At 50.0% G+C, this 12,452-nt stretch overlaps 1 protein-coding gene and 1 long non-coding RNA gene across 3 annotated transcripts in view; one reads left to right on the top strand and one right to left on the bottom strand.

Annotated features, from left to right (window-relative positions):
* LOC139048958 (uncharacterized) overlaps positions 1-12,452 on the top strand; it is a 137,097-nt gene that overhangs the window by 34,591 nt on the left and 90,054 nt on the right. The window lies entirely within an intron of this gene.
* LOC139048956 (sodium/calcium exchanger 3-like) overlaps positions 8,489-12,452 on the bottom strand; it is a 68,030-nt gene continuing 64,066 nt past the window's right edge. The window contains exons 12-13 of the mRNA XM_070523958.1: positions 11,449-11,778; positions 8,489-10,840 (exon numbers count right to left, since the gene is read on the bottom strand). Of these exons, the coding sequence (XP_070380059.1) occupies positions 10,610-10,840; positions 11,449-11,778 (561 nt within the window). The 3' untranslated portion in view covers positions 8,489-10,609. The remainder of the gene's footprint in view (positions 10,841-11,448; positions 11,779-12,452) is intronic.

Here is a 12,452-nt window from a genome sequence, read left to right as displayed (position 1 = left end):
GCAAAACACAGGAGCAGAATTACACTAATTCTGTGACGTGACAGCGAACGGAAAGTGGCGGTCATCGCGATTCTGCGATATGGAGTATGAAGAAATCTACTAATGTTATTAAAACTTACACGCATCGTTGAACGTGCAGTAAATCTAACTCCTTCAACTTCCTAACACTGCGTCCTTTTATGTTGCTACCCACTGCACCACTGAACATAAAGCGTGCAGTAAACTTGCGAAACAAAAGTGCCGTGGTACAAGTAAAGGAAGAAAGCTGTATGATTACGGATGCGGAAGGCCGATAGGTAAATGGTACAACACATATTTACAAGATGAGATTGCTTTTAACACTGGAGTGTAGAGATACCCTGCACCTTTGAAGCTCTGTGAACTGGAAACAACAACAAGACATAAGAACAAGGGCTTGCCAGAAAGTATAGACAGCGTCAAAAATAGCAGCGTCAACGATGGACGATAGGGACCAGTAGAGACATCTTAGCGCAGCTAATTTACCAGACACAGGTTACGACGGAATTGGCACCAAAAAAGGAGGAGGCAGTTCTCACGACTACGTATGCACTATAAAGAAGGGAGTCCTGACGACTTCCTTTTGTGGGAGTAACTACTCTCACATTCAGCTGCATTTGGGGAGTTCCTGGGCTCACTAGGGATGGTCCACTGTAAAGGAAGCATTAGATTAGTATTTAGTGACTGATTACAACTGTGATTACAGCTGTGATTTTAACGCAAAAGCTTGGCGTAGACGTGTTTGCCAATACAGGTTTGCATACCGCGCCACATCGAGTGCTTTCTTTCTTTTCTCAGTTTAATGAGTCGTTCAGTCTATGTTGGTTTGATAACTAGTTCGCTGTTCTGGACAATGGACCATACTGTATATTTTCCTCGTTTGCGAAGAGCCATGCCAACGAACTCCATCGGAAGAGTGAGCACACTCCATCGTGAAACACATATGTCGTCAAAAATGGAGTGAAATACGGGACAAGAAGTTACTCCCTCACTACTAGTCACCGGAACGGCCTGGTTCTGTAGAGTGTAGCACAGCTACACTAAAAGAAAAGAATCCCTTGTTGCTTATATTGTTCTCCAGAAATATTCGCCGATTATTTTGCATACATTTCCCTTCACACTACATTCACTGTTTTACTATCTGCCAAGTTTCATATCGTGCTGATATGAGCATGCGGTTCTTGACCTGAAAGTACCGGTAGAGCAGCGTCAAGAAAGGAAATGCACGCATGAAAGATAAATATTTTGGGGGGACGAGATAACCCTCAAAGGGTGTATGTATTTATAGAGAGCAAAGGGATACTTCAGCAGGCATAGTCATTTGTCTAGTTAACACCAACTTGATGCAGAAAATCTGAGCTCTAGTGATGTAAATAAAGAATGTGAAAGCTATACTTTCATAGTCAGGGATATGTACGATACCCTGCACATGTAGAAGGAACACTTATTGAGTATTCCGGCCTTAATTACCGTTTATCTCTGGCATGAGGGCTTGCAAAAGTAATCCTTCCTGCAGTATAAATCTGCCTAAGATGTCATGCTGACGACACTTCATTTGTTAAATAGAAAAAAAATGCTGAAGCTATGGTTGCTTTTTATAACAATTACATGTTCCCTTTAAGTGTGGACGGTATTGTATGACGATATTAATATTTCATTCGCAGCCTGCAGTGATATCTGTGCCGAAACAGCACGGTGGTCCCCTCCGCAGTAGTTGAAGTGTGCATAAGCTTTTTTTTTTTTGTGGCAAGTACGACGAGTTGACTTTTATGTCACAGGAATACAAGTTATGTCGCAAGAGTTTAAATGAGGCAGTGTTGAAAAGTAACTTTTATCGCTTGCGATCATTAAGAGGCACTCCAACAAATGTGCCCAAGAAAGATATCACACAAGTCAATTATCTGCCACACTTTGTTCTTATGTATCAGGTATCACATTGTAGGTTACAAGTGGAGTAATTTCGTGACTGCAATTTGAATACAGCGATTGATGCGCCCTGCGAGCAGAGGTGTATAGACAACTCTATTTTATAGGAGAGTAACTGCTTCGAATTTATCTGCCTATCTTTAACTCCATTCTCGAGATTTCTTGTACTCACCGATGAATAACGTTATCTCTGTTTGCGCCATCCTAAAATGAACGTAAACTCGCGAGCAAGTTTAGCCACCAACCCGTCAACAAAAATTAAGGATTACTTCTTGCGCAGCTTCAGACCGTGGAACTGGGACAGTGCATTGTGCCACACGTGGACACACGCGCTTCATTTTGTGCACGCGTAGGCTGACTGACTGAATAAACTTTATTGAAACCAGCAAGAGATGGTGGCTGGGCCTAGGCCTCCCACGTGGGGACGTCGAGGTGTTGCCTCTTCGCCGCCTCGCAGGCCTGCTGGGTCGCCCAGAGTTGTTCGTCAAGGTTGGGGCTACGCAGGGCAGCGTGCCACCTCGACGAGAGGGTCGTGGGGTTAGTGTCGGGGTATTGGTGTGTACAGTCCCAAAGCATGTGTGGAAGTGTGGCTGGCTGTGTCTTGCAGATATGGCACGTGGGATTGGGGTAAATGTCTGGGTAGATCTTGTTATAAAGCTGTAACGAGGGGTAAGTATTGGTTTGTAGCAGGCGGAAAGTTGTAGCCTGCGCTCGGGATAGTTTGTTGTGTGGGCCGGGGAAGGTTCTACGCTCTAAGTAGAAGGACTTCACAAGATCATTGTAGCGTGTCAGGCGATCCCTACCGGTGGGGGCAGCCTCCCCTTCTCCCGCGCGGTTTACTAGGCCTCGCGCCAGGGAGTGGGTAACCTCGTTGAGGTTGGGGAGGTGCGGGTGGACGGTGCCTACATGAGCCGGGAACCAGACGAGTGTAACCTGATGGTCGGTTGAGCGGGGCGCTTGTTGCAAGATGCGCAAGGCTTGGTGTGAAATACGGCCGTTGATATAGTTGATAACGGCGGAGCGGGAGTCAGAGACGATGGTATGGCATGTTGGGTCTAGTGTGGCTAGCGCGATGGCCACTTCTTCAGCTTCCTCAGCGTGTGCGGTTACTAGGCTGATAGCATGGTGGAGAGAGCCTTCACGCGTGGTGACGGCTGCAAAGCGGGTACCGTGGGGATATTCGGCGGCGTCGACGAAACTCACACCGTCGTGGCGAGTAAGGGATTTGGTGAGAACCGTGGCACGTGCTGTGCGACGTGCGTGGTTGTATTCGGGGTGCATGTTTCTGGGGATAGGATCGGCGTGAATCCAAGCTCGTATGGTGGAGGGGATCTGGTGCTTATGGCCGTGTTGATGGTGGTAGGTGATGCCGTGCGAGGTAAGGATATGGCGACCCGTCGCTGTGAGAGTGAGTCTCTCCAGCTGAGAGCGACGTTGGGCCTCGATGAGCTCGTCCAGTGTGTTATGGACGCCTAGTTGAAGGAGGAGCTCAGTGCTGGTGCAACCGGGGAGGCCGAGGGCTTGTTTATAGACTCCGCGTAGGAGGATGTTGAGCTTGGTTTGTTCAGCCTTGTACCAGTTTAGATACGCAGCAACGTAGGTGATGTGGCAAATTACGAATGACTGGATTAATCGGAGCAGATTCTCCTCTTTCATACCCCCACGGCGGTTGGAGACCCGCTTCAAAAGTCTCATGGTGTTAGCTGTGTTCATCTTGATTTTGGCAAGGGCCATGCCATTCGCTCCGTTCTCCTCTATGAGCAAGCCGAGCACACGGATATTGGTGACGAGGGGTATGGGGCTGCCATCCGTGAGATGAAGCGCAATGTCTTCGTAATGGCGTTTAGCGGTGCAGCATTTTGGACGGCGGCCACGGAGAGTAGGCCTGTAGAGAAGGAGTTCGGACTTCGCAGGGGAGCAGCGAAGCCCCGTGCCTTGGATATAGGTCTCGACTGTTTCAATGGCGGATTGTAGTGCCGTTTCTATTTCGCCATCACTGCCTTTGTGGGCCCAGATGGTTATATCATCAGCGTATATGGTGTGGGTGACACCGTCCACTTGCTGCAACTCCTTGGCAAGACCGATCATGACAAGATTAAAAAGCATTGGGGAGATAACGGAGCCCTGGGGGGTTCCCGCGCTGCCCAAAGTCTGGGCGTCGGAGCGGAGATCCCCCACCGAAAGGAAGGCCGTGCGATTAGAGAGGAAGTCTCTGACGTAATTATAAGCTCGCGCACCGATATTAAGGCGTGAGATGCGGTCAAGAATGGTGGAATGGGCTATGCTGTCAAATGCTTTTTCGAGGTCGAGGCCGAGTATAGCTTTAGTAGTACGTGTTCTATCTTCTAGTATATGGTGCTTAAGTTGTAGCATGACGTCTTGGGTCGACAGGTGGGCCCGGAAGCCAATGACAGAGTGAGGATACGCTGCAGTGTCTTCCAGATGGGTGTTAATTCGCGTGAGGAAGGCATGCTCCATAACCTTTCCCACACATGAGGTTAGTGAGATGGGGCGAAGATGATCGAGGCTAGAAGGTTTGCCAGGTTTGGGAATAAGGATGACCTTTGCTGTTTTCCAAGCCGGCGGAATGGCACCATTACGCCAGCAGTCATTGATATAGTCTGTCAGGTGGGTGATGGAGGCATCATCCAGATTACGGAGGGCTTTGTTAGTGACCCCATCGGGCCCAGGGGCAGAACGGCTATTTAATTTATGCAGGGCGGCTTGGATCTCAGCGACACTAAAGTCTTCGTCCAGTGGGGGGTTGGGGGCCCCGGTGTAGGAGCCGTGAGATTGCACTGGGCCCACTGGGAGATACTTGTTGGTGAGGTAGTCTAAGACTTGGGCGCGGCCCTGTTTCTTCCTTTCTGTATAGAGAAGTTTAGTGAGGCGATCTTGTTGGGAAGATCGGGTGGCTTGACTATCGAGGAGGTGTTTGAGAAGCTTCCAAGAAGAGGGACAATGGATCTGTCCGTCAGCAGTATTGCACAGTTCAGTCCACTGCTGACGGCTCAGAGTGAGGCAATGGACTTCGATTTCCTTATTGAGGAGGGCTATTTTAGTGCGGAGGCGCCTGTTGAGACGTTGCCCCTTCCAGCGGGATAGGATGGATGTTTTAGCCGCGAGGAGATGGGCCAGTCTACTGTCCATGCGCTCGACGGGGGCATCGGTGGTAACGGTGTGCGTGGCTGCATTGGTATCGGAGTGGAGATTTCGGGTCCATGCATCAATGTCCGCTATGCGTTCCGCGTGCTGGTCAGCGGAACGATGCTTGCGAAATGCATCCCAGTCAACCCAAGTGAACTCACGGGGTTTGGCAGTAACTGCAGCTATCCGAGGGATAAGTATGGCAATGATGGAATGGTCACTACCGAGATCATGTTGTGTGTTGCTCCATTGAGCATTGTTGACGTTCTTGGTAAATGTCAGGTCGGGGGTCGTGTCGCGGGAAGTGGAGCTACCGAGGCGTGTGGGGAACGTGGGGTCTGTAATGAAAGTGAGGCCGAGGTCTTGGGAGTCTTTCCAGAGGTTTTGAGCCGCCGTCGTCGAGTAGCCATATCCCCATACCGTGTGGGGGAGATTGAAGTCTCCACCGATAACGAGGGGGTTGGTGCCAGCTACGTTAAGGGCCTTCTTGAAGAGGGTGAGAAAACGGCTTCGAACTTTGGCAGAGGGATGGCTGTACACGTTAAGGAGAAAAATACTTTCCTTACGTCTCTTGGTGGGGATAAGTTCAACGAGAAGGTGTTCGATGTTTCGGTCGTGGAGATTGTGTTCGATGGCGGTGATTCTCTTGTGGACGAAAGTGCAGAGGCGGCGAGAAGCATGTGGCGGGATGAAAGGTTGGTAACCTGGGAGGGTGACCGAATCGATATGGGTTTCCTGAATCATGATGACGTCCGGTTGCCGGGTGAGGGTACGAAGGTGTTGACGGATGACTGGCTGTTTGCGGAGATAGCCTCGGCAGTTCCACTGCCAGATAAGTGTATCTCTGTTAGTGTGGGCCATGATGGGGATTGGGGGATGCCGTCAGGGGCAGTGCTGGGGTTTGGAGGGTAGGAGGAGCGGGCATGGGGAGAGTTTGTTGGTGGGTTTCAATGTTTGTGACGCGCTGTGCCAGTGCGAGAACGGCGTGTTGCATGGATTCGACTGCGTTCTGGAGTGTGGTCATCGCGCTTTGAAGTGAGACTAGCATGTCTTTAACCTCTGAGCGCACTTGGCCCGTGGCTCCCTCTTGGAGGGCCCGCTTTTTGGGGGCTGGTGTCAATGGAGCGTCGTGGCTAGAGGAGTGGGGCGCTTCGGCGGGTGGTGTAGGGGCGGGTGTCTTGGATTGTTTAAGATCGCGAACCTCTTGCGAGAGCTTGTGAATTAGGTCGCGCATAATGGCATTTTCTTTTTTGAGGTGAGCTATTTCTGCGTTATCATTGGTGTTCGTGGACTGTGGAGAAGATGTGTTGCGACCCTCTCGCGAGGCGCCCTTAAGGGCTTCTGCGAAGCTCACCTTGTTAATAGGAGACTTGGCGGGTGGGGTAGAGGTAGATCTGGATCGGGAACGGCGCTGTCTCGAACGTGAAGGGGTCCGGGAACAATGTTGCCTCGAGCGTGATGGAGTCCGGGATCTGGAGCGGGGCTTGGAGTTCAAGGGCGGGAAGTCGCTTTCTTGAAGGGTGGCTTGCATTGCAGCTCGGCGTTCCCCAATGCGCTTGCGAATAACGTATGGTGTCTTGTAGCGAGCCGTACACGATTTGTCCGCTGTAAGATGAGGGCCGCCGCACAGTGAGCATTTCGGGTTACACGTGTGATCGGGAGGTGGGTTGCGGACTCCACAACCTCTGCAGATCTTGTTATTTGGAAAAGGACAGACATCCATGCGGTGTCCGAGGCGGCCGCATTGGTAGCAAATTTCTATTTGCTTGCGGAATAATGAGCATGGGATTAAGGTAGCTCCGTAACAGACCAGATATGGCACGTCGGGGCCACTGAAGGCGATAACAACGGTGGTTGTCGTTCCAATGCGTTTTGCGGCTAGTGCGAGGGGGTTGCGGGTATTGACGATATTGGCGTCGACTTGCTGTGGGGTATCGGAGAGGGGGATTCCGCGGATGACTCCCTTCGTGGTGTCCTCGGCGGCCGTCTCATACGCGTTAACATCGTGCGTGACCCCATTGACTTGAATAGATTTTATGCAGACATACCGGTCGGCGTTCTGCAGACTTGGTGTACAGACAACGATAATATTTTGTTGGGTGTTGGGGCACACCGTGTCTTGTATAATATCTGCTGGGCTGAGCTGTGCGGCTTGGAGAACGGCTGTAGTCACGGTAGGACTACCAATTTTGGCGATGTTGAGGGCTCCCTTGGGGCGAATGATGATCTTAATCTGGTTGGAAGGTAGCGGAGGCATGCGTCCAGCCTTTAGAACTTGTGCCTTGACTGGTGGCCTGGTCTTGGAACGAGAACGAGTGCTTGAGGTTTGGGTAGAGTCATTCTGGGGTGAAGAGCCGTCCCTCAGCTTCGCCGGTTGGCGAAGGCGAGTTGTTCGCCAGCCCGTCTCGGCGGCCACTTCGAGCTCCATGCTCGTTGCTGGGGCAGAGAAACTTGATCGGCGGTGCGGAGCTCGCTCGAGTGCGCGCCGCGCATCCGGTGCGCCCGGCGAGCACGCGCGGCGGCGGCCTGGGCGATTCACAAAAACGTTCGCAGCACAGGAAAATGTCCGTAGCACAGGGAAATGGAGTGTCCCACCTGAAAATGAGGCGTCTACGGAGTCCTGGTATCTTCACGGATCGACTGGTGTAAAAATTAGGCCACAATTCGCAAGAAAATGCTGCAAAATCATTTCACGAACACGGAGCCGACGCGAGCACGTCCACACTCCTCGGCGATCGCAGCGCCTCCTCCGCGTAGGCTGAGAAAAAAATTTGTTCCTGACGTGTGTGGTTTTTAAACTACTGCTCGCAACTGCCGCTCCGTCGAAAGGTACGAAACTCAAGCAATAGTATTCAAAATGTGGTACGAGCAGTTAATTCTGTTAAAACAGTTGCTGGCATCATCTTTGTTCTTAAGAGGGTGGCCTTCGTTATACCGTACAACGAGGCGAAGTTAGGTCACAAGCACCCTGTACACATCCAGAGTGACCCCGTGTCACCTCTGCAGTTTGTACCTCGAGTTTGGAGCGCACCATCGATGGAATGGCGCTTTACTACATTTTATCATGAACAGTGGCAAAATGCAGTTGCCGAATATTCATTCCAGTCAACACGCGAACTCGTTTCACAGCTGTTCTACGGAATGTAGCATCCAGTCATACATGAAAATTTCAACTTGTTCAACCAACATTAACGGAACTGGCACACATACTAGACCACCTCAAACAGCCAAACATCAACAAAGCGCTGATGAGTGTCTGTAAAGTCTCTCGGGAGAAATCAACACAGCCGCGGTCATCTTGCGCTTGAAAAGTACACTCTTTCAGCAGAGTCACGAAACGGTCCAGAAGCCTTACACACCGGCCTGTTACCAACAGCCAATTGCATAGACCACCAAGTACATCAACGAAACACTGCCCAAGTTCATTTGCAGAAATATGTCATCGAATATTCACACATTCTCAATTTTCTTACACTCGAAAGGTAGATTTTTTAACACACGTCTGGTAGAAATATGTCATGCTCTCACACGCCAATAGCTGCACGGTAACTTGTTACCACGAGGCTGTTGCCTATTCAACCGGACACGTTAACATTTGTGAAAAATTGTGACAAAAAGCAACCCAACCACAACGACCTTGCACTTAAAAGAAAGGCTTTGCCGAGAGACCGTCAATGAAAGCACACTATATCCCTACCCAGACAACGACATTTTACCCTCACCATGAAGGACGTCATCAATAATTTGCCAATGCGTTTGCAGTAGTTCTCGTAGAACTACTGGTAATTTTAAAGATCTTACACCATGAAAAGGAAGACCTTAACCGATAAACAGCCAAAACTCAACATTGACTGCCACTCTCTACAAACACACTAGTAGGCTACTTCCTCCACCAACCCATCAACAAAACATCGCCCAAGGCTATCACGATAGGCTTTGTCGAAAACCAATACCATTCACACTGAGCTTGCATAGGAAAGGCCATCCGTTCGAGCAAACTCATCAACCAACATTTCTTAAAAGCTGTTCGTTGACGGTTCGTGCACTGCCGAGAAGGTTGCTCTTAAAAAAAGGTTATTGTGCTTCCTCAATAGAGTGTGAATTGGTGTTCATCGTAGACTACTGGATACAGGTTGTTCTTTAACGTGCGCGTTGGCTAATCCACAGTCTTTTTACCCGCTGTTCCGAATAGGTCAGAGAACGTTTAAGCACACCGAACTTATTTGGGAGTTGTCATTGTTGTTTAAATTTGATATCCGCAACGGGAATGTGAGCACTTAAACAATGATCTACCAAGTGTTCATTTAGATGTTGATCAGACGTCGCCAAGACGCCATGAGCACAAAGCCAAAACAAGCAGCATGGCCTGCACAAAGCTGAGAGCAGGACCTTTGCTCTTGTCCCCACTGCAATCCTTAGCATGTAGGCCAGCGTGCCATCAACTTCTATACAAACGTTTTCCATCCGTTCAATCCTTCTGTCGAGGCGAAATGTTTGTTTCCCTATACATACCGCCCTGTCAGCATCGCCAGGCTGGCAACGGGAATATTTTTCGCTATTAGCTTGTGCAACAGAAGGCAATCAGCGCTTGTTCTTTGTAGTTGCAACCGTCCGTCTTGTGATTTTTTTTTTGTACGCTGATGTATATTCGCTACGTAGTACATCTGCACTACTCCACTAGCCCTGCGCCAGTATGAGCAGCTGACTGAGTATTACAATAAATACTTTTTTTACTCAGTCTATTTGGCATCGGTGTCCCTTGGCAGAAGGGCTAGCTTTCGGCACTCTGTCATTGCCGTTGGCGCGTAAAAGGTAAACGGGAATACGATATGTTTACGCTGCTTTATGCTAGGGCTTGGCGAGTGTTTACCGAAAGTATAGAGCGAGCTTTACGGAAACCACAAGGGCGGATGTACGGCGTGCTAGTTCACGGACGAATACACGACGTTACGACGGCTAGACATCGCATGATCCGCCTGCGGAAGCATTCACACGACAAAAAAAAAAAAAGAGAGAGAGAGAGAGAGACTACGAGCAGGGACGGAGCAGAGGAACTCTCGGTAACAAGACACCCTCGAACGTGACACAGCACCTTCTCCGAGAACTGGTCTGTGAAACTTATTTAAAAAAACTGAAACCTGTGTCTCTATCCAATGCCTCTGCAAAGGCTTCCGTGATTCTCTTCGAACAAACGTACAGAATATACGCGACTCGCCTGCTCTAAATGTGCACCTGTACGGGCGAGCTTACCGAATCCCAAAACGGAAGCCCGTCGTGTTTTACGGGATTGCAGCGATCGTGGCGCGCACGACTCGATGACCTCTCGCCAGGTCATACAAGCCGTCTGCGCTCCAAGTAAGCGATACACTCCGTCGCGTGAAGCGGAACCTTGGGCGAAAACGTTCCCCCTTAGCAGCCTGAAACGGCGGTATACCCCCACGAGAGCTCTCACCGAAATCGTGTATGGTTACAGGCAGCGCGCGCAAGGTGGTCGTCGTGTACGCGGTCGTACACGTCTTCAGATGTGGTTGTACGTTTTCAGCGACGACAGGACGATGTAGAGGACCCACAGGGACACCATGAAGACGCCGCTGGCGATGGCCGCCGGTCGAGGGCCGCCCAGCTCGGCCTTGCCGAAGAAGGCCAGATTCCGCCGCAGCATGAGCAGCGCGATGCAGGTCAACGAGAAGGCGCAGTAGATGCCCACGCTGAAGCCGAGGGAACCGGCGGGAACATTGAAGACGCTCCCCTGCGGTATCACACATGTTGCTGAAGAGTGTGGCTGACTGCAGACGAAGGTGCATGAGCGACAAATACCTACAAATGGCTACGGAATACAGCGAAACCTCGCCATAACGAATTTGGGGGGGAAGCTGAAAATACTTTGCTGCATAATCATTACTTCGTTACAGCCGTTGTTTGCCCTAAGGGACAACGTTGCTCATCGAGCTTGAGGAGGGGAGGGTGCGTGAGCACCCTGATAGTTGAAGAATGTAGCTTAACCGCATGTTAGAATATAAACCAGAAAGGCTTACCATGGTCTTCGAAAATAAAAGCAGCATTTTAATGCATTGGTTTGCATGGAAACTTCAAGGTAACGTTATGATTGCATCGTCATGTCCATTAGTTTGTTTTAACCCGTTTGGCTACTACAGTGTTTGAGTGTATTGCAACCGAATATTTCTTGTCCTCAACACCCGTGTGATGTGTTGTACTAGAAAACGGAGAACGGCGGGCATACAGACTTTACAGACATACAGACGCATTATTAATCTCTGTTGACGAAATGCAGCCGACATGGCCCACATCGCAAGCGACACCGCGCAGATCCATTCTCGGCCCACCCGAGCCACTCACTTTGATCTGCCAGTAGGCGGCCGACAGGACCCAGGGCAGACCCAGACCCAAGAAGACGTTGACGGAGTTACTTCCGGTGACGTTTCCGATGGCGTTGTCGGCGTACTTCTCCGCGCGCGCGGCACCTTTGGAGGCGAACAGGTCGGGCAGGGAAGTGCCCAGCGCGACGAACGTGATGGCCGTAATCGTGTCCTCCAGGCCTACGAGGCAGCCGAAGATACCGGCCAGGTCGCCGATGACGGCCGTCAGCAGACCGATGGCGGCCAGAGACACGAAGAAGGTCAGCCAGCCGCCCATAAAGCCCGTAGGCGGCACCAGCGAGAATAGTACCTGTGCGAAAACCGGCCGGTCATTCTCTCAAGAGCATGTCGCTGTAGCATACACAATGTTGTCCTATAGACCAGCTGCAGAGCTTGACGTCTAGACCATTATGCAGCGGTTACATATTTTACATTAATACAGTAATATAATTTAAAAAATAAAAGAGCAATATACCTAATAAATATCACTGGCAGGAACTTTTTTTCGGCAGGCAAGATTAATTGACCTAGTTGAGTTTTATCCAGTCACTTTCCAAGGATTGCTATTTGAAGCAGTGAAGAACTGGTAACGCGATCGGGTCCTGAAGGAACACTGATCGCAACTATTGAAGAGACGCTATAGAGAGAAAGATTAATTGTGTTTAGGCCGGGTAGACCTATCATTAAGTGCTTTACTTTCGTCTTTCGGGCGCCAAATACCTCGATTATATGAGAGAACGGAGGCCAACCGCAATCTTTTTTTTTAAATTTGCGTCACGTCGCAACTACGACGACGTCGTTGCGATGTCAGAAAATATACGGTATTTCCGCGCACTTTGGGGTAGTTTATTATGCAGGGGAAGTTCCGAGAAGTCGCGAGGTTGAGCGTAAGTACAGCTTAGAATGCAATTAAATCTTTCTTCTTCTTTTTTTATTCAATATTTACGTCCCACCAAGTTGATGCCCGAACGTAATTAATGGTGG

Source organism: Dermacentor albipictus, chromosome 8, assembly GCF_038994185.2.
Source record: "Dermacentor albipictus isolate Rhodes 1998 colony chromosome 8, USDA_Dalb.pri_finalv2, whole genome shotgun sequence".
NCBI classification, from domain to species: Eukaryota; Metazoa; Arthropoda; class Arachnida; order Ixodida; family Ixodidae; genus Dermacentor; species Dermacentor albipictus.
The sequence above is the reverse complement of the archived record's forward strand: the minus strand, read 5'-3'. Positions and strand labels throughout refer to the sequence as shown.